Genomic DNA, 25455 nt, shown 5'->3' with positions numbered 1-25455 from the left:
ACTCTGGCAGAAACCAGTACAGGTGGTCCCGGTGGTGATCGGCACATTGGGTGCTGTGCTAAAAGATCTCAGCCGGCATTTGGAAACAATAGACATTGACAAAATTACGATCTGCCAACTGCAAAAGGTCACCCGACTGGGTCTGCGCGCATCATCAAAAAATACCTCACACAGTCCTAGATTGGGAAGTGTTCGACTTGTGGTTTTGTGATACGAAATCCAGCATATCTATCTTGTTTGCTGTGTCATAATAAAATAATAATAATAATAATAATAATAATAATAATAATAATAATAATAATAATAATACATCACACAGTCCTAGACACTTGGGAAGTGTTTGACTTGTGGTTTTGTGATATGAAATCCAGCATATATATCTTGTTTGCTGTGTCATAATAAAATAATTTTATTTCTTACCCGCCTCTCCTCATAGCTCAAGGAGGGTTAGAAAACAATGAAAATACATACGCACAGTAAAAACACTACAAACATACACACTGAGAGGTACCTCCATAAAAGTTACACACCAAAACGTATCTCTACAAAATACATACTAAAACATACAAAACAGAGAGTGTTCTGCCCCCAGGCTTTTTAACTGCTTGGAAGGTGAACTGGTTGCACAAAGAACAGATGGAGGACACTTTCATATTTGTGTTTTATACTAAAGAATTGGGGTTTTTTTTGTTTTTTACAAAAAGGAAAAAAGGAGAGAGACTATAGAAAATGGAAACGATTTTGGATGAGATAAAAAGAAAAAAGAGGAATTAAAGCCATTTCCTTTAAAATTGGTTGTGATGAATCAAATTAAGATTTTATAGAAACAGCTATTTACGTTAACAGTGAGTACTACGCTGACAAAGATGAACTATGCAAAGCAGAAACAATGAATTTGCAAATAAACCACGGAGACACGGAATGAAATTAAGAGTGATTTACGAAGATAGGAGAAATTGAAGTTGTCACTGTTGGGGAGAATCTTGGCGATAAAGATGAATGTTTTGCCTTTTTCTATTTGTTTCTATTTCAAACAAAGCCGATGTTATCAATGATCTGCCATTCAAGCGACGTCAGAAAGGTTTGTCAAAGTTTATCGAGCAAGGGAAGAAACCAAAAAGTTAAAGTTTTACAAGTTGCTGAACAAAGAGATGTAATGGGTTGACCAATTTTGAAAATGTACTTTTGTGCATGTTAACATGCAAATGGATCTTGTTGCACCTTAGAAACTACCGAGGTCCCATCTAAACTGCCATATAATCCAATTTCAGAATGCTTTAAAGTTAGATTGAAACTTAAAAAAAACAAACCAAAATAACGGTGGCCTTTGACAATTAGCAGATTTGATCTAACAGAAGAAAGGTATGATGCTTTAGTGAGAGAAATAAGATTTTATATATTAAAACTTATGGCAAGCATAAAGAATGTTGTGCATGTTCTTCTTTTTCTTTCTGGCTCCTTACCGGGCATTTGAGCAGTGTTGGTTGGTGCTGTGGCCTTGGCTGGTGCCTCCCCGCCCCCTCCTTCAAAATCTATATAAATAAAAGAGTGATGGAATCCTGGCAACCGCCAAAACAACAAAACTAAACACCCCAAAATCTCGAAAATTGACAACACAACCCATCATCCATGCCTCTAGGTTGATACAACAAAAAGAAAAATAATAAAGTCCTAATTAGAGGGAGAGGAATAATTGTTTTTATCCAATTGCTGCTAGTTAGAAGGCAAAGCTCCGCCCACTTGGTCTCCTAGCAACCCACTCAGCCCAGGGGACAGGCAGAGTTAGGCCTCACTTAGGCCTCTTCCACACTGCCTATAAAATACAGATCATCAGATTTGAACTGGATTATATGGCAGTGTAGACTCAAGGCCCTTCCACACAGCTATATAACCCATTTATAATCTTATATTATCTGCTTTGAACTGGATTATCTTGACTCCACACTGCCATATAATTCACTTCAGTGTACAGTCGGACACAACTGGACTTAATGTCTGGGGAAAACCTTTACCCTTTACCTTAACTACCACCAATTCCTCAATACTTTATTTCCCATACCACCATACTTCGCCACACCAACGCGTGGCCGGGCACAGCTAGTCTATATATATAAAAGGGTAATGAAATTTCATCCTAGGACAAAACAACAAAACTACACACCCCACAACCTCGAAAATTGACAGCACAACCCTTCATCCACGCCTCTACGTTCATACAACAAAAAGAAAAGAAAAATAAAGTCCTAATTAGAGGGAGAGGAATAATTGCTTTTATCCAATTGCTGCAAGTTACAAGGCTAAGCTCCGCCCACTTGGTCTCCTAGCAACCCACTCATTGCAATTCTAGCAGTCCAAAAAACCATTCCCAAGAACGCAAGTACCCAGGCTTCCTAGCAGCAGTCCTATTCCATTGCATTCCAGCTCACCAAACAAGGAGAAAACAGCCAGGCTTTGAGGCTGCGAGGATATTCACTGCTATTCCACCTGGCCAACAAATGATTCCCATAAGCCACAGCAACGCGTGGCTGGGCAAAGCTAGTGTTTTATATAGTTTTAACTACCATATTCAATACTGTGTTTTAACCTTGTTCTTCAATGTTTTTCTTAATACAGTAGAGTCTCACTTATCCAACATAAACGGGCCGGCAGAATGTTGGATAAGCGAATATGTTGGATAATAAGGAGGCATTAAGGAAAAGCCTATTAAACATCAAATAAGGTTATGGTTTTACAAATGAAGCACCAAAACATCATGTTAGACAACAAATTTGGCAGAAAAAGTAGTTCAATATGCAGTAATGCTATGTAGTAATTACTGTATTTATGAATTTAGCACCAAAATATCACGATATATTGAAAACATTGACTGCAAAAATGCGTTGGATAATCCAGAACGTTGGATAAGCGAGTGTGGGATAAGTGAGACTCTACTGTATCTAATTGTATACTTTTCTACGCTATACTGATGCTTGTACATTTTCTGTTGCTGGTCATCGACTGTAATAAATAAATTTGAATTTGAAGACATGATGAAGAACAAGGGAACACATGCTGCAAACTGCAATTAACTATCAGGTCTCCCACTTTTCCCCTGCAATGCATCGCAATGGGAACATGTGATGTGCATCGAGCAACCCCCTGCACATTTTTGCCTGGGCTTCTTAGGAATGTGTTTGAGTGATGTAATTCTGTTGCTACACGCCACGGAGAGAACCTCACTTTCTTAGGTTCATTCCTTAAGGCAGCAAATATTTATTTTCAGAAAAATCTAATCAGATAGAGGCCATGTGTCAGATTTGCTTGCTGAACTGTTGTTGAGTTTGTTGTCTACAGCTGATTTTAAACATTAAGTATGCTGCCGTGATGGCCTTTGGGCTGCATAGAAGCTTGTTAATACTTAAGCATTCAAACCATCCACAGAAGATGAAGTAAAAGCAAACAAGCTCCATGGGAACAAAGACCTCCTTGGAAGAAAGCCATGTACTCTTAATTATTATATGAGAAACATTTCAGGGCCAGTCCTCCTATTTTGCAGAGTATCAGATACAGTAGAGTCTCACTTATCCAACGTTCTGGATTATCCAACGCATTTTTGTAGTCAATGTTTTCAATATCTATACAGTAGAGCAGGGGTCCCCAAACTAAGGCCCGGGGGCCGGATGTGGCCCTCCAAGGTCATTTACCTGGCCCCCGCCCTCATTTATAATATAATATTTTTATATCCGTTTTAATAATATCATATATTGTATATACATATGATATTGATAATAATATTATCATTTTATACAATATAATACTAATAATAATACCATATAATATTAATTATATGTTATATATTACATATAATATTACAGTATAGTGGTATAGTTCAATGTAGTAATATATAATGCTAATATTGTGCTATGCTAATAATATAATATACTGTATGTACATACAGCTGCTCTGAGTTCCCTTTGGGGTGAGAAGGGTGGGATATAAATGTAGTAAATAAATGTAGTAAATGAATAAATAAATAATTTTGGACTTAAGCTTGCCCAAAGTCTGAAATGACTTAAAGACACACAACAACAACAATCCTAATTAACCTGACTATCTCATTGGCCAGAAGCAGGCCCACACTTCCTATTGAAATCCTGATAGGTTTATGTTGGTTAAAATTATTTTCATTTTTAAATATTGTATTGTTCTTTCATTGTTATTGTTGTTTTTTGCACTACAAATAACATATGTGCAGTGTGCATAGGAATTTGTTCGTTTTTCCCCCCAAATGATAATTCGGCCCCTCAACAGTCTGAAGGATTGTGGACCGGCCCTCTGCTTTAAAAGTTTGAGGACCCCTGCAGTAGAGTCTCACTTATCCAACATAAACGGGCCGGCAGAACGTTGGATAAGCGAATATGTTGGATAATGAGGAATTAAGGATAACCCTATTAAACATCAAATTAAGTGATGATTTTACAAATTTGTCAGAAAAGTAGTTCAGTACACAGTAATGCTATATAGTAATTACTGTATTTATGAATTTAGCACCAAAATATCACGATATATTGAAAGCATTGACTACAAAAATGCGTTGGATAATCCAGAACGTTGGATAAGCGAGTGTTGGATAAGTGAGACTCTACTGTATATATAAATGAGTGATGGCATCACAGCGACCGACAAAACAACAAAACTACAGGCCCCCCAACCTCAAAATTTGACAACACAACCCATCATCCATGCCTCTAGGTTGATACAACAAAAAGAAAAGAAAAATAAAGTCCTAATTAGAGGGAACGAAATAATTGTTTTTATCCAATTACTGCCAGTTTAGAGGGCCAATCTCTGCCCACTTGGGCTCCTAGCAACCAACTCAGCCCAGGGGACAGGCATTTAGGCCTCACTTAGGCCTCTTCCACAGATTATCTAATTTGCACTGGATTATATGGCAGTGTAGACTCAAGGCCCTTCCACACAGCTATATAACCCATTTATAATGGACTTAATGTCAGGGGAAAACCTTTACCTTAACTGCCACCAATTCCTCAATACTTTATTCTCCATACCACGAGACTTTGCCACAGCAACGCGTGGCTGGGCACAGCTAGTATCATGATATTTTGGTGCTAAAGTTGTAAATACAGTCATTGCAACATAACATAACTGCGCATTGAACTACTTTTTCTGTCAAATTTGTTGTATAACATGATGTTTTGGTGCTTCATTTGTAAAATCATAACCTAATTTGATGTTTAATAGGCTTTTCCTTAATCCCTCCTTATTATCCAACATATTCGCTTATCCAACATTCTGCCGGCCCGTTTATGTTGGATAAGTGAGACTCTACTGTACTGGATTGAAGAGCTTGGCAATAGCCGTTCCTCCCAAGATCCTCGGCCTGCCTTGCACTTCCTAAAGAGGACTGCAGTTTCTGGGTGTAGCAAAATACTCCATCCCATTACTAGTATCCTGAAGTTGCCAATCCTATCAGGTTTTGTGTAGTACTCTTAGTATTCACTGTGTCAGATTGAGTGCCCGACCATGAATAGCCTAGCTCGCTGTTGGCCTAAGCAGCTCGAAAGACAGTTGCATCTGCCAAGTAGAAAATTTAGGTACCGCTTTATACGGGAAGGCTAATTTAACTAATTTACAACACCATAAAAACTTCCAGAAGCGTGCAGAAAGGAATGAGAAAATACTACCATCAAGGACCTAGTGTCACAAGTAGACAATTGAGCATATCCTCATGAAGTTGGAAGCTGGAAAATGTTAAATTGCCTCTGTGTCTGTCTTTCTGTCTATATATGTCGTATGACTAATGGCACTGAATGTTTGCCATGTATATGTGGATTGTGATCCGCCCTGAGTCCCCTTCAGGGTGAGAAGGGTGGAATATAAATACAGTAGAATCTCACTTTTCCAACACTCGCTTATCCAACGTTCTGGATTATCCAATGCATTTTTGTAGTCAATGTTTTCAATACATCGTGATATTTTGGTGTTAAGTTCGTAAATACAGTAATTACTACATAGCATTACTGCGTATTGAACTACTTTTTCTGTCAAATTTGTTGTATAACATGATGTTTTGGTGCTTAATTTGTAAAATCATAACCTAATTTGATGTTTAATAGGCTTTTCCTTTATCCCTCCTTATTATCCAACATATTCGCTTATCCAACATTCTGCCGGCCCGTTTATGTTGGATAAATGAGACTCTACTGTACTAGGAAGGAAGGAAGGAAGGAAGGAAGGAAGGAAGGAAGAAAGAAAAAGAAAGAAAAAGAAAGAAAAAGAAAGAAAAAGAAAGAAAGAAAGAAAGAAAGAAAGAAAGAAAGAAAGAAAGAAAGAAAGAAAGAAAGACAGAAAGACAGAAAGACAGAAAGAAAGAAAATTGTTCCAGGCTCCACCTTAGATTCCAGCATTAGCGGATGCACAAGTCTCATTGTATAAAAGGGTTCTGTCCATTGCTGTTCCTGATATAAAATGGCACAATATTAAGATTTGCCTTATGGAATTAAAAAAAAATCCAAGCAGTTGAATTAATGCATACGGAGATTCAACTACAGTAGAGTCTCGCTTATCGTTGAGGGGCCGAATTATCATTTGAAAAAGAAATAGGAACAAATTCCTATGCACACTGCACATGTCTTATTTGTCGTGCAAAAAAACCCCAACAACATTTATTTATTTATTTATTTGCTACATTTATACCCTTCCCTCTCTCGCCCCGAAGGGGACTATACCACTATACTGTAATATTATTAGTAATATTACATTTAATATATAATATATAATTATTATTATGTTGCATTATTATTAGTATTATATTGTATGACATAATATTAGTATCAATATTACATGTACATACAATATATTATATTATTAGCCTAGCACAATATTAGCATTATATATTACTATATTGTACTATACTACTATACTGTTATACACATCATGTTATACAACAAATTTGACAGAAAAAATAGTTCAATACGCAGTAATGTTATGTTGTAATTACTGTATTTACAAATTTATCACCAAATATCACGATATATTGAAAACATTGACTACAAATATGCATTGGATAATCCAGAACGTTGGATAAGTGAGGCTTGGATAAGTGAGACTCTACTGAATTACCGTATTATTATTGGACTGGATGGCCCTTGGGGTCTCTCCCAACCCTAGGACTCTATTATTATTATTATTATTATTATTATTATTATTATTATTATTATTATTATTATTATTTTATGATACAGCAAACAAGATAGATATGCTGGATAAATGAGACTCTACTGTATATGTATGTATCCAAGACAGCCAAAGAAGACCTTAAGATAATGGGGGGGGGGGGGTGTACCTAGATGCTGTTTTTATATCTTAATGTTAATGGTTTTAAATTGTATTTATATGTTGATTGTTTCTATTAATTTTATGTTATGTTTTATTTGCTTTGTATAATGAGGCATTGCATTTTTGCCTAAATGTATGTTGTACGCCGCTCTTGAGTCCCCTGTGGGGTGAGAAGAGCGGGATAGAAATGAAGTTAATAATAATAATAATAATAATAATTAATAATTACATTTGGATAATTGATGTCGCCATCCCAGGTGACAGTCGCATTGATGAAAAACAACAGGAAAAACTCAGCCGCTATCAGGACCTCAAGATTGAACTTCAAAGACTCTGGCAGAAACCAGTGCAGGTGGTCCCGGTGGTGATGGGCACATTGGGTGCCGTGCCAAAAGATCTCAGCCGGCATTTGGAAACAATAGACATTGACAAAATCACGATCTGCCAACTGCAAAAGGCCACCCTACTGGGATCTGCACGCATCATCCGAAAATACATCACACAGTCCTAGACACTTGGGAAGTGTTCGACTTGTGGTTTTGTGAAACGAAATCCAGCATGTCTATCTTGTTTGCTGTGTCATACAACATCGTTGTGTCAATAATAATAATAATAATAATAATAATAATAATAATAATAATACTGTAATATTATTAGTAATATTACATTTAATATATAATGTATAATTATTATTATGTTACATTATTATTAGTATGATATTGTATGACATTATAATGTTAGTATCAATATTATATGTATACACAATATATTCTATTATTACCATACCACAATATTAGTAAATGGAAGAACAATACAATATTTAAAAATAAAAACAGTTTTAACCAACATACAGTAAACCTATCAGGATTTCAATGGGAAGTGTGGGCCTGCTTCTGGCCAATGAGATAGTCAAGTTAAGTAGGATTGTTGTTGTTGTTGTTGTTGTGTGCCTTCAATTCATTTCAGACTTTGGGTGAGCCTAAGTCTAAAACTGAGAGCAGGGGCCAGGTAAATGACTTTGGAGGGCCGCATCCGGCCCCCGGGCCTTAGTTTGGGGACCCCTGGATTACAGGATTGGTGGCCTCTTCTTAATGAGTCGTGCCTTGTAATTTGGCATTAAGGAAGCCTGATCTATGGCTGGTGGAGTCCCGCACAGCTTGGAGAAGCTTCAAAATAAGTGTTATTACAACTGGTTTTCCAAGTCAGCATCACCGTACCTTGTAGAGGCCGTGGCTGCAGCCGCAGTAGGTGCTTTCCATGGTGTAGCTCCGCAGGACCCCCATTTCCCTCCAAACGACCACCCGGGCCGTGGCGTCCCGAGATTTCTCCACCAGGAAGCTGCAGCTGCTCATGAGAAAGGCAGGAGCCACTTTGTCCAAAATCTTTGGCAGAGTCTGAAACACATAAAAGGAAGCCATCACAGCCATGAAGTACAAAGTCATTGCTTCATCTTAAAAAAAAAAAACTGTAGTGGTCAAAAAGTTATACAAATTCAAATTGTATTTCAGTAATGGACCTGTTGAGTGGATGTACCGTATATACTCGAGTATAAGCCGACCCAAATATAAGCCGAGGTACCTAATTTTACCACAAAAAATCTGGGAAAATATTGACTCCAGTAGAAGCCGAGGGTGGTAAATTTCAGAAATAAAAACAGATTGATATTGATACTAATATTATAATGTAATACAATATAATACTAATAATTATATACTGTATATACTTGAGTATAAGCCTAGTTTTTCAGCCCTTTTTAAGACTGAAAAAGCCCCCCTAGGCTTATACTCAGGTGAGGGTCCTGGTTGGCTTACATTTGGGTCAGCTTATACCCGAGAATATATAGTACATTTATTATTTTTCTCTATTATTATTGGTATTATTACATTTATTATTTTTCTCTATTATTATTGGTATTATTACATTTATTATTTTTCTCTATTATTATTGGTATTATTACATTTATTATTTTTCTCTATTATTATTGGTATTATTACATTCATTATTTTTCTCTATTATTATTGGTATTATTACATTCATTATTTTTCTCTATTATTATTGGTATTATTACATTCATTATTTTTCTCTATTATTATTGGTATTATTACATTTATTATTTTTCTCTATTATTATTGGTATTATTACATTTATTATTTTTCTCTATTATTATTGGTATTATTACATTTATTATTTTTCTCCATTATTATTGGTATTATTACATTTATTATTTTTCTCCATTATTATTGGTATTATTACATTTATTATTTTTCTCTATTATTATTGGTATTATTACATTTATTATTTTTCTCTATTATTATTGGTATTATTACATTTATTATTTTTCTCTATTATTATTATTGGTATTATTACATTTATTATTTTTCTCTGACCACAGCAATCTAATGGCAACAAATTAAATAAGCAATGCTTTGCTGCCCTGTCATGATAATCAGCATCTGAAGTAACTGTTGTTAATCTGCCTAAACACAGAATTCCTTTTTGATATGAGCTGGTCATTGACCGTAATAAAAGTGTACAAAGAATTTATTTTACCCTATTTATTATTATTATTATTATTATTATTATTATTATTATTATTATTACATTTATTATTTCACTCTGATCTTATTATTATTGCATTTATTATTTTGCTCTATTTATTATTACATGTATTATTTTCCTGTATTTATTATTATTATTATTACATGTATTATTTTACTCTTATATTTGGGTCAGCTTATACTCAAGAATATATGGTACATTTATTATTTTTCTCGATTATTATTGGCAGTTTGAATCTGCGAGACAGGGTGAGCTCTCATCCGTCAGCCATAGCTTCCCACGTGGAGACATGAGTCAAGCCTCCCAGCAGGATGGTAACACATCTGGGTGTCCCCTGGGCAACGTCTTTTTAGATGGCCGATTCTCTCACACCAGAAGCGACTTGCAGGATGTTCTCAAACCACTTCTGACATGATAAAAAAAACTTATTTGTGGTGCATCTACATAGTAGAATTAAAGGAGTTTGATACCACTTTGACTGTCACTGCTCAATGTTATGGCATTATGGGACTTGTAGGAACCAGAGCAGAAGGTATTCCTTAGCACTACTACTACAACTGGAACTACTACACCTGAAACAAAAACTAAGTAGATGTCACGCGTAAAATATATTTCTATACTGTATCTACAATTTTCATTCTTTTGCTTTTAGGTGCCTAGCGTGTACCATGTGTTTTAATATCTGTATTTTATTGTATGTGTTTTGTGATGTGTTTTGACTGTGTTGTATCCCGCCTCAATAATAATAATAATAATCAGCTGATGACCCAAAATGCAGACTCTGCAAGGAAACTGATGAAACCATTGATCATATCCTCAGCTGCTGTAAGAAAATTGCACAGACAGACTACAAACAGAGGCACAACTATGTGGCCCAAATGATTCATTGGAACTTATGCCTCAAGTACCACCTCCCAGCAGCAAAGAACTGGTGGGATCACAAACCTGCAAAAGTATTGGAAAATGAGCACGCAAAGATACTGTGGGATTTCCGGATCCAGACTGACAAAGTTCTGGAACACAACACACCAGACATCACAGTTGTGGAAAAGAAAAAGGTTTGGATCATTGATGTCGCCTTCCGAAGTGACAGTCGCATTGACGAAAAACAACAGGAAAAACTCAGCCGCTATCAGGACCTCAGGATTGAACTTTAAAGACTCTGGCAGAAACCAGTGCAGGTGGTCCCAGTGGTGATGGGCACACTGGGTGCCGTGCCAAAAGATCTCAGCCGGCATTTGGAAACAATAGACATTGACAAAATTACAATCTGCCAGCTGCAAAAGGCCACCCTACTGGGATCTGCATCCGAAAATACATCACACAGTCCTAGACACTTGGGAAGTGTTCGACTTGTGATTTTGTGATACGAAATCCAGCATATCTATCTTGTTTGCTGTGTCATAATAAAATAATAATAATAATAATAATAATAATAATAATAAAAACTCAGCCGCTATGAGGACCTCAAGATTGAACTTCAAAGACTCTGGCAGAAACCAGTGCAGGTGGTCCCAGTGGTGATGGGCACACTTGGTGCCGTGCCAAAAGATCTCCGCCGGCATTTGGAAACAATAAACATTGACAAAATCACCATCTGCCAACTGCAAAAGGCCACCCTACTGGGATCTGCGCGCATCATCCGAAAATACATCACACAGTCCTAGACACTTGGGAAGTGTTCGACTTGTGATTTTGTGATACGAAATCCAGCATATCTATCTTGTTTGCTGTGTCATACAATAAAATAATAATTATTATTATTACTGTGATATGTGCGGGCACACACACACACATTGCAAAATAAGGAAATATAATTTCAGCATAATTTAGCAACAATTATATTCACACACACACACATATGGAGAAATATAGCCCAATGTGTACTTTGGTAAACCATATACATTGGAAATTTTTGATGCATATGAAAAGAACATGGAAATTTATGGGGACACACTGGAAATTTGTAAACTTCCTGGAAAAGTAATAAGAAGAGGTTGTGCTTTAAAATTCAGCCATCAAAGAAAATGAAAGAGACAGATTTATTCATTGATATGTATCGTTAACAGAGAAAGGGAATACCTAACAGGGCTTCCATACTAGATATCTTCACTTTCAGACAAATAGTAAGTGAAGATCCGTTGTCTCCTCCTAATATATCTCTTCTTTGTCTTTAATTTAAAAAGAGAAGTAGAAGAAATGGCAGATTTTATGTGTAAATACTCTTCTGGAGAAAGGTGGTTTATATTCATCTGAAGGCCGTTTAGCTCTCACGTGCACACCTTCGTTTTTACCTGAGCAAATAACGCCACCTATAGCTATGAAAATGAACAAAATCACCAGTATTAAAAAACTCAAAAATCAGAACAGTAAATAAAAAGCAATACTCTGAAAACAGAGGATTTCCAGACATGAATCAACCAAGGGCAGTTAACGACTCTAAACAAAGGATGCCCCAGAGGCAGGAAGAAGACAGCAGATAAGCTTTTCAATGCTAATTAAAGTGATTAACTACACAACATTCACACTGACCTCTCTCACCCTAGACTTTCCACAGATATATATTAACCTCTTTGCTTAGTTTTCTCCATACCTCACAACCTCTGAGGATGCCTGCCATAGATGTGGGCGAAATGTCAGGAGAGAATGCTTCTGGAACATGGCCACACAGCCCGAAAGACATACAACAACCCTGTGATCCCGGCCATGAAAGCCTTCGACAACACAAAATCACTCTCGGTTATTAATTCCATGGGTTTGCATTCTCCTTAGCCCAGGAATCCTGATGCTTTGTGGTATTTTCTGCCTATGATACTACGTTATAGCAAGAGATTTAAGTTTGTGACTTAGGCAAAAGATATCCAGACCCAGAGCCCCAATAACCATTTGAACCGTCATACAGGCAACACAGAATATGAGAAAATCCTTTTGCTTTTGTATCCCAAGAAAGTCTAAAATGAAAGCAATGTCTTCCTATGTTCTCTACTGTTCTCAACTATTCCAGGGTCCCCTAGCACTAGATGTCTATGGACTTCATCCCACAGCTTTAGGGCTGTCATATCCCAACTACATTCAGAAGAAGACCTACAAGCCACTCTCAACACCTTCGCATACGAAGCATACGAGAAGCTCGGCCTCTCACTGAACATCGAGAAAACCAAAGTGCTCTTCCAACAGGCACCAGCTAATCCCTCTGCAAAGCCAGGAATACAGCTCAACGGTGTAACATTAGAAAATGTTGACCATTTCCACTACCTTGGCAGCCACCTCTCCAGAAAAGTCAACATCGACACTGAAGTACAACACCGCCTGAGCTCTGCGAGTGCAGCATTTTTCCATATGAAGCAGAGAGTGTTTGATGACCAGGACATCCGTAGAGATACCAAGGTGCTTGTTTACAAAGCCATTCCCCTCCCAACCCTGCTCTACGCCTGCGAAACGTGGATGGTCTACAGATGACACTGAAATACAACACCGCCTGAGCTGTGCGAGTGCAGCATTTTTCCGTATGAAGCAGAGAATGTTTGATGACCAGGACATCCGTAGAGAGACCAAGGTGCTTGTTTACAAAGCCATTCCCCTCCCAACCCTGCTCTACGCCTGCGAAACGTGGACGGACTACAGATGACACTGAAATACAACACCGCCTGAGCTGTGCGAGTGCAGCATTTTTCCGTATGAAGCAGAGAGTGTTTGATGACCAGGACATCCGTAGAGATACCAAGGTGCTTGTTTACAAAGCCTTTCCCCTCCCAACCCTGCTCTACGCCTGCGAAACGTGGACGGACTACAGATGACACTGAAATACAACACCGCCTGAGCTGTGCGAGTGCAGCATTTTTCCGTATGAAGCAGAGAGTGTTTGATGACCAGGACATCCGTAGAGATACCAAGGTGCTTGTTTACAAAGCCTTTCCCCTCCCAACCCTGCTCTATGCCTGCGAAACGTGGATGGTCTACAGACGTCACACCAAACTCCTGGAGCGTTTCCATCAGCGTTGCCTCAGGAAAATCCTGCAAATCTCTTGGGAAGACAGGCGGACAAATGTCAGTGTGCTGGAAGAAGCAAAGACCACCAGCATTGAAGCGATGCTCCTATGCCATCAACTCCGCTGGACTGGCCACGTTGTCCGAATGCCCAAAGATCACCATCTCCCAAAGCAGCTACTCTACTCCGAACTCAAGAACGGGAAACGTAATGTTGGTGGGCAGGAAAAGAGATTTAAAGATGGGCTCAAAGCCAGCCTTAAAAACTGTGGCAGAGACACTGAGAACTGGGAAGCCCTGGCCCTTGAGCGCTCTAATTGGAGGTCAGCTGTGACCAGCAGTGCTGCGGAGTTCGAAGAGGCACAAATGGAGGGCGAAAGGGAGAAACGTGCCAAGAGGAAGGAGCGTCAAGCCAACCCCAACCGGGACCGCCTTCAACCTGGAAACCAATGTCCTCACTGCGGGAGAATATGCGGGTCAAGAATATGTCTCTTCAGCCACCTAAGAACCCACCCCCAAGACACCAAGGATGGAAGACTATCGTCCTCGAGCTACGAGGGATCGCCTAAGTAAGTAAGTACATTTGGCTTCAGAACCTGATCCAGAAATGAACTTTGACCAGGATGAAGCTTATTCTGACCTTTTGCCCAGTTCTCCGAGCTCCTTTCAGTTACAGCTGCCGGCTGTTGATAGTTCAGATGCTTCCTTAATTGGGAGAGATACTGGAGATGTTACTCCCGTGGCTGAACCAGATGTCCAGAGTTCCCCAGAGACTGTGCCCTTCAACTGAAAGGAGTTTTTGCATCGCCAGAGATCAGAAAAACAAGGGTTTAGAACAATGATGGGCAACCTTTTACACTTGGTGTGTCAAAATTCACCAAAAAAAACTAGCATGACTTGGGTGGTGTGTCAGTTCGAGAAAAAAAAAACCTTAATTTCACAATATATATAGTTTAAATAACAAAAATATATAATTGTAATATATAACTGTATTTAATAAATTATAGGTATCTACAGTAGAGTCTCACTTAGCCAAGCCTCGTTTATCCAAGTTTCTGGATTATCCAAGCCATTTTTGTAGTCAATGTTTTCAATATATCATGATATTTTGGTGCTAAATTCGTAAATACAGTAATTACAACATAACATTACTGTGTATTGAACTGCTTTTTCTGTCAAATTTGTTGTATAACATGATGTTTTGATGCTTAATTTGTAAAGTCATAACCTAATTGGGGCCGGGCTGTGGCGCAGCTGGCTAGTAACCAGCTGCTATAAATCACTACTGACCGAGAGGTCATGAGTTCGAAGCCCGGGTCGGGTTAAGCCTCCGACCATTAAAAAAGAAAAAAAAAGCCCCGGCTTGCTGTTGACCTAGCAGCCCCGAAAGACAGTTGCATCTGTCAAGTAGGGAAAATTTAGGTACGCTTTATCCGGGAGGCTAATTTAACTAATCTACAACACCATAAAACTGCTCACGAGGAAAGAAGAGGAAGAACAGCCACCAATGGACGGTGAAGCAACAGCTCCCCCTGTGGCCGGAATCGTGAAGCTGGAAAGATGTTAAAAAATGCCTCTGTGTCTGTCAAAACTGAATGTTGTTTGTCTATTGGCACTGAATGTTTGCCATATATGTGTTCATTGTAATCCGCCCTGAGTCCCCTTCGGGGTGAGAGAGAAGGGCGGAATATAAATACTGTAAATAAATAAATAAATAAATAATTTGATGCTTAAAAGGCTTTTCCTTAATCCCTCCTTATTATCCAAGATATTCGCTTATCCAAGCTTCTGCTGGCCTGATTTGCTTGTATAAGTGAGACTCTACTGTATTTATATTTCTGAAATTTACCACCCTCGGCTTATACTGGAGTCCCATACCACCATACTTCGCCACAGCAACGCGTGGCCGGGCACAGCTAGTTATTATTAAAAGGATACATAAGGACATTTACATTGAAGAAGATGAGAATAATGATTTGATCAGAGTTGGACAGTCTTGTCTTAAATTTGAGCTTGATGTAAATATTCAAAAACATTTAACCTACGGATGCCTCAATTAATGTAATTTTATTGGTACCTATTTTTATTTTTGAAATTTACCACCCTCGGTTTATACTGGAGTCAATGTTTTCCCAGGTTTTTTTTGTGGTAAAATTAGGTGCCTTGGCTTATATTCAGGTCGGCTTATACTCGAGTATATACGGTATATCCCGCCCTTCTCACCCCAAAGGGGACTCAGTTCTTTCTCTGCTTACTATTTTGCTTGCCCATCATATTCAGCACCCGCAGATAAAAGGAGCATCAACAACTTTTTTTAAAAAAAGATCCTGACAGTGCTTAGATATGCATTTTGCTTGTTAACGTTAGATTCCTATGAGACCCCTCTTAACGAAATGTCAGCCTTTTAAGTGATGTTTCAACTGCTTTGGGTAAGTGTCAGGCAGATATTGGTGTTGGCGTGCTTCTCAAGCACAGTGGGATACGTTCCTTGGTTGACATTCACACAGAGAAACAGATGGACATAGACAGACATACGCATAAATGCACAGTGTCTAACCAATGCTCACAAATTGTACACACAGCCTGATTCTTCCATAAAGATCTGTGCCTTCCTAGCTCGTCCTTGCACAATGCAACCAAATGGATAAACTACATGCGAATTCCCTTGTCCCATTTATCTACTCAAGACAATAGAAATTGTCCTCATAATCAACACTTTAGTTTAATTAGATTCAAACGCTGGTAGGTAAGTCGAACGTAAGATGTGTGGTGCTCATTTATAAACATTAGCAAATAAGAATTTAATATTCTGTTTGTTCTAATTGTGTTTCCTAGGTCTCAAGTTAATGGTTCTTTCCCCTCTGTTTATTTTCACATTAATTATCTTTTAATTGTATACTTCAAAAATGCAGCAAATAGATCCATTTGTTACAATGTGCCAAAACATTTGTTTGGGAGGGTAACTCCAACCCCTTTTCCATCCAGAGAAGTCACTATAGTCTCTTACTTCTCAAAGTAGAACTACATCAATGATGGGCAAACTTTTGCGCTTGGTGTGTCAAAATTCACCAAAAAACCTAGCATGACTTGGGCGGTGTGTCACTTCGAGAGAGAAAAAAACCCATAATTTCGCAATGTGTATAGTTTAAATAACAAAAAGATATAATTGTAATATATAACTGTATTTAATATATCAAAAACTATTTACTACCATTATTTCCATGTACAACAACCTATGGTACCTCTTGCAGTTTCCACGCTGATTTCTCTCTATTGTAGTTTCAATGCAGCCATGAATAATGAATAATATAATAATAATATAATAGTAATAATATAATAATATACTACAATAATAATAGAATAATAATAGAATGAATATATATATATATATATATATATATATATATATATATATATGTACATACATATTGTGTGTGTATATGTGTGTGTGTGTGTGTGTGTATCTATATATATAAAAGAGTGATGGCATCAGGGCAGCGGACAAAACAACAAAACTACAGGCCCCCCCAACCTCGAAATTTGACAACACAACCCATCATCTAGGTTGATATAACTAGTTTCAATGTAGTCATGAATGATGAATAATATAATAATAATATAATAATAATAAAATGATAATATAGAATCATAGAATCATAGAATAGTAGAGTTGGAAGAGACCTCATGGGCCATCTAGTCCAACCCCCCGCTAAGGAGCAGGAAGCCCCGCTAAGAAGCAGGAACTACAATAATAATAGAATGATATATATATATATATATAGATATAGTGTGCATAATTCCGATGGAGTAAACAACAAAACCACTGGACCAAATCACAACACATTTGGCCACAAAAGACATAGTCATCCATATATATGTATACTAGCTGTGCCCGGCCACGCGTTGCTGTGGCATTGTCTGGTGGTGTTGGTGAGAAATTGTTGAGGTAGTGGTGGTATTGAATGTCTGTTGTATGGTTGTCTTTATGTCTAGTATGCACACTGAATTGGATTATATGGCAGTTTGGAGTCAAGATAATCCAGTTCAAAGCAGATAATATAAGATGGGTTATATAGCTGTGTGGAAGGGCCTTGAGTCTACACTTCCATATAATCCAGTTAAAATCTGATAATCTGTGGAAGTGGCCTAAGTGAGGCCTAACTGTGCCTGTCCCCTGGGCTGAGGAGGTTGCTAAGAGACCAAGTGGGCGGAGCTTAGCCTTCAAACTGGCAGCAATTGGATAAAAACTATTATTCCTCTCCCTGTAATTAGGACTTTATTTTTCTTTTCTTTTTGTTGTATCAACCTAGAGCCGTGAATGATGGGTTGTGTTGTCAAATTTCAAGGTTAGGGGGCCTGTAGTTTTGTTGTTTTGTCTGCTGCCCTGATGCCATCACTCTTTTATATATAGAGATATGTGTGTGTGTGTGTGCATATATATATATACAGTAGAGTCTCACTTATCCAACATAAACGGGCCGGCAGAATGTTGGATAAGTGAATATGTTGGATAATAAGGAGGGATTAAGGAAAAACCTATTAAACATCAAATTGGGTTATGATTTTACAAATGAAGCACCAAAACATCATGTTAGACAACAAATTTGGCAGAAAAAGTAGTTCAATACGCAGTAATGCTATGTAGTAATTACTGTATTTACAAATTTAGCACCAAAATATCACAATATATTGAAAACATTGACTACAAAAATGCATTGGATAATCCAGAACGTTGGATAAGCGAGTGTTGGATAAGTGAGACTCTACTGTATGTATGTGTATGTGTGTGTGTGTATATATATATATATATATATATATATATATATATATATATATTCATTCTATTATTATTCTATTATTATTGTAGTATATTATTATATTATTACTATTATATTATTATTATATCATTCATTATTCATGACTACATTGAAACTACAATAGAGAGAAATCAGCGTGGAAATTGCAAGAGGTACCATAGATTGTTGTACATAGAAATAATGGTAGTAAATAGTTTTTGATTTCTTAAATACAGTTATATATTACAATTATATATTCTTGTTATTTAAACTCTATATATTGTGAAATTATGGTTTTTTTTCTCAAAGTGACACACCACCCAAGTCATGCTAGGTTTTTTGGTGAATTTTTGACACACCAAGTGCAAAAGCTTGGACCAAACCGTGAATGAAGGAGGCAATTTTATCAGCAGCACCTGGGCAGAAATACAGTTTGTTCTATAGAAAGCATGGCTTACCCTATATCCAACGTCCTCGGTGACAACAGTGGGGTCAACTGTGCAGCCTGCTTGCCATAAGGTCTCCTTTATACTGCATCCATATAGGAATACATTCTTCCTCTGGGAATGGCCATGGTAGTCACAAAACACCTGGGGATGAAGGAAAAGAAGGTTGCTAAATGCTTCCTTAACCCCTTCCACCCAGCTGAACAAAATCCCACATTATCTGTTTTGAAATGGGATATGTGACAGTGTGGACTCAGATAATTATAGAATCACAGAATCTTAGAATAATAGAGTTGGAAGCGAACTCATGGGCCATCCAGTCCAACCCCATTCTGCCAAGAAGCAGGAAATTTATTTATTTATTTAATACATTTATATCCCGCCCTTCTCACCCCGAAAGAGACTCAGAGTGGCTTACAAATTAAATTTACATACAATATTATATTATTAGCATAGCACAATACTGGCAATAAATTACCATATTGTACTATATCTATTGGAGCCTCCGGCGGCTCAGTGTGTTAAAGCGCTGAGCTGCTGAACTTGCAGACCGAAAGGTGCCAGGTTCAAATCCCGGGAGCAGAGTGAGCACCCGCTGTTAGCCCCAGCTCCTGCCAACCTAGCAGTTCGAAAACATGCCAATGTGAGTAGATGAATAGGTACTGCTCCGGCGGGAAGGTAACGGCACTCCATGCAGTCATGCCAATGGCCACATAACCTTGGAGGTGTCTATGTTCACTTTCTTATCAACAGCGGCGAGAATAGTTTTTGCTAGAAGCTGGAAGTTGGATACGATCCCAAATGTAAATGATTGGATTATTAAAATAATGGATATAAAAGACATGGATAAACTAACTTTTTTATTAAAAAAAAATAATGGCAGAGGAATGAAAAAAAAACCAGATTGGTCACTTTTAGAAAATTATCTTGAGAAACTTGAGAAATTATTATTAGCTTTGACATTGATAGTATTAAGGTGTTATTTTTACAGGAAGAGTAAGAGCGGAAGTCACTGAATTCCCAACCTAATGTCCCCGCCTTTTGTTTGTTTGGGGATATTTTTTTTATATTTTTTCTACAGTAGAGTCTCACTTATCCAATACTCGCTTATCCAACCTTCCGGTTTATCCAACGCATTTTTGTAGTCAATGTTTTCAATATATCATGATATTTTGGTGCGAAATTCATAAATAAAATAATAAATACGTAGCATTACTGCATATTGAACTACTTTTTCTGCCAGATTTGTTGTATAACATGATGTTTTGGTGCTTAATTTGTAAAATCATAACTTAATTTGATGTATAATAGGCTTCTCCTTCATCTCTCATTATCCAACATATTCGCTTATCCAACGTTCTGCCGGCCCGTTTATGCTGGATAAGTGAGACTCTACTGTATATATATTTTTTGCTGTTTTTCTTGCTTTCCTATACACATATTGTTCCCCCACTTTCTTTGTATATATTATCTTTCTATATATACACTAGCTGTGCCCGGCCACGCGTTGCTGTGGCAAAGTGGTGGTGGTATTGGTTAAAAATTGTTGTGTAATTTTTATTTGACGTTATTTGCAATTTTTTAATTAATTTTATTGTAAGTTATATTTTTATTTATTATATTTTATTATTTTCTTGTATTATTTTTAGTTATTTTCTGTTATTATAGTATTTTATTGTATCAATTTTTTAGTGTTTTTTATTTTTTATTGGGTTGCTAGGAGACCAAGTTGGAGGAGCTTAGCCTTCTAACTGGCAGCAATTGGATAAAAGTAATTATTCCTCTCTCTCTAATTAGGACTTTATTTTTCTTTTCTTTTTGTTGTATCAACCTAGAGGCATGGATGATGGGTTGTGTTGTCAAATTTCGAGGTTGGGGGGCCTGTAGTTTTGTTGTTTTGTGGGTCGCCGTGATGCCATCACTCTTTTATATATAGATTCTCGTCTTTGTCTCTTTTTTCCTACTTTCTATACCTTATGTTGTTCCCACACTTTTTATGTATATAAATCTTCTTCTCTTTATCAATAAAAATTTATGGAAAAAGAAAAAGAAAAAAAAGAAATGGAGATGAGCACCAACCCCCCCAAGTCAGACATGACTGGACTTAACGTCAGGGGAAACCTTTACCTTTACCTTTTTACTATATATATTGTAATATATTATTAACCCAGTTCAAAGCAGATATTGTGGGCTATTATAGGAGAAATAATCATAAGGAGAGTTAAAAGAGCTTAGGGTGGAGGTATGTTTTCGAACTGGCAGTAAAATCAAACTGGCTGCCGGATGGATGATCACCAAAGATATTTAGGTCTGAATTCTATTTGTTAACCACTACAAGGATACACTCATTGATTCAGTTGTTGAATAGCAAATCAACTAATCAGTAATTGATTAATCAATAGGTCTCCTCTATAATTGGGACTATTCATGGGATTCAAGATTTTTTTCAAAACAAACTATACTTTTCTCATATATTTTTACTCATTTTCCCCAAATATTTGGTCATCGCAGATCACAGATCATCGCAAATCCTAGTGTTAGTCCTATGGAGAATTTGTTGTCCATCTGTGCCTTTAAATTAATTCCAACTTATCACTGGCCAAAGGCACGGGGCTTTCTTAGCAGGATTGGTTCAGAACGGGTTCGCCATTGCCTTACTCTGTGGTTCAGAGAGTGTGACTTCATCAAGGTCATCCAATGGGGCTCAATGGCTGGGCAGAGATCTGAATCTCCAAATAATAATATTATAATAGTGTTAAGTTGGACCGGGCTGTGGCACAGCTGCTTAGTAGCCCGCTGCAATAAATCACTACTGACGTAGAAGTCATGAGTTCGAAGCCAGCCCGAAAGTTGGAGTAAGCTCCCAACCAATAATAGTGTGGCTTGCTGTTGAGCTATGCAGCCTGAAAGACAGTTGCATCTGTTGAGCAGAAAATTTAGGTACCGCCTAATGCAAGGAGGCTAATTTAACTAATTTACAACATTCCAGCAGTGTGCGGAAGAATGAGGAAGTACTCCATCAAAGACTCGGTGTCACAAGTGGACGGTGAAGTGGCAGCTCCCCCTGTGGCCAGAATTGAGCATACCCTCATGAAGCTCCCGACTGTTAATAGCCTAGCTTGCTGGTAACCTAAGCAGCTCAAAAGTAGATGTGTCTGTAAGTAGAAAATTCTAGGTACCGCTTAATGCGGGGAGGCTAATTTAACGTACGACACCATAAAAATGCCGACGGCATGTAAAGAACATGAGGAAGTACTACCATCAAAAGGACTCGGCTTCACAGTGGATGATGAAGCAGCAGCTCCCCCTATGGCCGGAAACGAGCATATGCTCATGAAGCCAGAAGCTGGAAAATGTTAAATGGCCTCTGTATCTGTCTATATACGTCATATGTCTAATGGCATTGAATGCTTGCCATGTATATGAGTCCCCTTCAGGGTGAGAAGGGTGGAATATAAATATTGTAAACAAACAAACAAACAAATACAGTAGAGTCTCACTTATCCAAGCTAAATGGGCCAGCAGAAGCTTGGATAAGCGAATATCTTGGATAATAAGGAGGGATTAAGGAAAAGCCTATTAAACATCAAATTAGGTTATGATTTTACAAGTTAAGCACCAAAACATCATGTTTTACAACAAATTTGACAGAAAAATTAGTTCAATACGCAGTCATGTTATGTTGTAATTACTGTATTTACAATTTTAGCACCAAAATATCATGATATATTGATAACATTGACTACAAAAATGGCTTGGATTATCCAGAAGCTTGGATAAGTGAGGCTTGGATTAGTGAGACTCTACTGTAGATAGATATGCCTTTCCTGCCGAAGCAGTACCTATTTATCTACTCAAATGTGCATGTTTTTGAACTGCTAGCTTGGCAAGAGCTAGGGCTGACAGTGAGAGCTCAACCCGTTCCGCAGATTCGAATTGCCAACTTTCAGGTCAGAAGTTCAGCAACATAAGAGTTTAACCCACTGGGCCACCGTGGCCCCCTAGGTCAGATCTCCAGAGTCATCGTTCAAATTACTACACCACAGTGGCTCTCAACTAGATCCACTGGATCCATAATATTACTTTTGAGGTGACTCACCACCAACAATTATTTCAATGAATTAATTACAGTACAGACTGAAAGGTTGGATCAGATGGCCCCTGTGGATTCTTCCACTGCTATGATTCTATGCCCAACATCAGATTTTTTTTCCAATTCCAGTTATCCTTGCTTCTTCCAAAGTGTTCCAGGAATTTGCAGGTTTGTTTAGAGTTCTGAGAAATCTCTATCAGAGACCCCTCACATAATAACAGTTCCTAGTATTCCTGGGAAGGAGAAACTGTTTTTGTTCCGATGAACACATATAGCCTCCGAGGACAAGTTCCAAAAAAATCTATTGAGCAATAACAAGGCAATTTGTCTGCTTCTTTTTACTGTCAAACTTCTTCTGTTATCCTTTCGAGAACCAAAACCTGCACTTTACGGAGCAATTAAGCACCACTTGGTTTTCTTTAAATTCAAAGCTTATACCATGCAATTTGAAAGAATTCATAAGCATGCAATTATGTGAGCTGTTCTTGCACATTGTGTACAACTTGGTGAAGCAAAGAAAGGTACATGACCTGCCGTCATGGAAAATAGTTATATTACTCTCCATCTCATCCACCTGTCTAATCCATCTGCTTGGCTTCTGTTGTTATAAGCACGAGGCTTTCTTTTATTGAGGACAGATTTAGATTGCCTTGATATGCAGTTATTAGTTCTAATTAGAGTGAAAATTCAGGGTTTATTGACGTAAGAGACAAATATTGACCCGGGCTTTTGAAGAACAACCCATTGTCCAGTTTGCTGAGATGGGAAGTCAATACCCATCAGTGCTCCATAATCCTGACATATCTTCACCATGGTATTGGGGAATCGCTAAATTCTGAGCATAGATTTTATGCAATGAGTTGCGTCGACATTAATGTTCATTAAAGAAAAGGCATATACTGCATAGGAAAATCAACAATATGACTGATGTTTGATTCTTAAGCACTGTCTCCTTTGAACCTAGGACCTAAGAGAGGTCAGTAGGATTAGAGTATTTTAGGGTGAATATGAAGGGGTATGTCAAAGGTCAGACGCCAACTGAGAGCAAAATATAGTTTATTTAAGTAATAACTCAAAAACAGCTCAGTAAATTGTCCTGAGGCTTAAAACGTGTAATCTTCATTGTTATTAAGCAGACAAAACAGAAAATACGCCAAACGCACAAACTGTCATATAATCCGGATTATCCAGAGATATAATCCGGATTTAACTTAAAGTACTTGAGCTCAGCCCAAAAATACAAAACAGACTTAAAATGACAAAACAAACAAAGGTAAATAGTTACAAAGCCCCAAAAACTTCCCCAAAACCCAGAAGTACAGCAGCGATTCCAAAACTAAAGCAAAAACCCAAACCGGGCTAAAGCTCTTCACCGTAGGCGGCACAAACAAACAAAGCTGGAAGACGCTGAAGAATTAGTGGCAAGTCGCTGCAGAGTCGAAAGCCAGGCCAGGAGTTAAAGGAGTGTAGCGTTGTAACGAAGTCAAGCCGGTGCGAAGTCGGGATAAGGAAACAGCGTCAGGGTTGAGAACGAAGCCAGCAGTCAGCAACAGTAGACAGCCACGGAGACAAGAATGATACCAAGCCGAGTTTGGAAGCGAAGAGATATGCCAAGTCGAGTTCCAGTCCAAGGTCCAAAGGGTGAAGTCGTCACAAGAAGGTCCACGTCATGGGATGGCACAAAAAGCCAAGACAACAAAGGCGAACAGCAGATCGGTTGCAAAGTCCCAAGCCAGTCTTCAGAATCACGTACAGGAAACCCAATGGTGCCCAGCAACACCTTGCCACACACAACAAATAATGCCCAAAAATCCCCAATTTATTTAGGTTTCCTTGGGCATCCAAACTTCCAACGCCCTAGGGTCAGGTGTCCCAAGTTCCTCATCAGAATCTGAGCTCCAAACAGCCAACGCCCTAGGATCAGGCATCCCAAACTCCTCATCAGAATCAAGATCGCTCTGCCCACACCCAACTCTGTCCACACCTGTGGAACTACCCTCATTCCTCCAGGCAGACCATGTGGGATTTGCTTCTGAAGATACCCAAGCCTCTCCAACATCCACAGCATCCATGGACCCAGATTCCTCCCCCAGTTCCTCCAGAGTCCGTGCCCAATCTATACCAACTTCCTCCGCCACCACCGGTTCCTCAGCATCCATTTCCACCTCAAGATCCCCTCCCAAGTCCCCACATGAATCCTCCTCGGAAGACTCCCCATCAATCTCCCTGATTCTCT

At 38.1% G+C, this 25455-nt stretch overlaps 1 protein-coding gene across 2 annotated transcripts in view; it reads right to left on the bottom strand.

The window, feature by feature from the left end:
• The window catches only part of agbl1 (AGBL carboxypeptidase 1), a 581450-nt gene that overhangs the window by 239347 nt on the left and 316648 nt on the right, over nt 1–25455 (bottom strand). For both annotated transcript variants that reach the window (XM_062963555.1, XM_062963554.1), the window contains exons 20-21: nt 19139–19270; nt 8556–8732 (exon numbers count right to left, since the gene is read on the bottom strand). In XM_062963555.1, the coding sequence (XP_062819625.1) occupies nt 8556–8732; nt 19139–19270 (309 nt within the window). The remainder of the gene's footprint in view (nt 1–8555; nt 8733–19138; nt 19271–25455) is intronic.

The sequence above is a fragment of the Anolis carolinensis genome, unplaced genomic scaffold, assembly GCF_035594765.1.
Source record: "Anolis carolinensis isolate JA03-04 unplaced genomic scaffold, rAnoCar3.1.pri scaffold_11, whole genome shotgun sequence".
Taxonomy (NCBI): Eukaryota; Metazoa; Chordata; class Lepidosauria; order Squamata; family Dactyloidae; genus Anolis; species Anolis carolinensis.
Note: the sequence above shows the minus strand (reverse complement) of the source record. Positions and strands in the feature narration are given on the sequence as shown.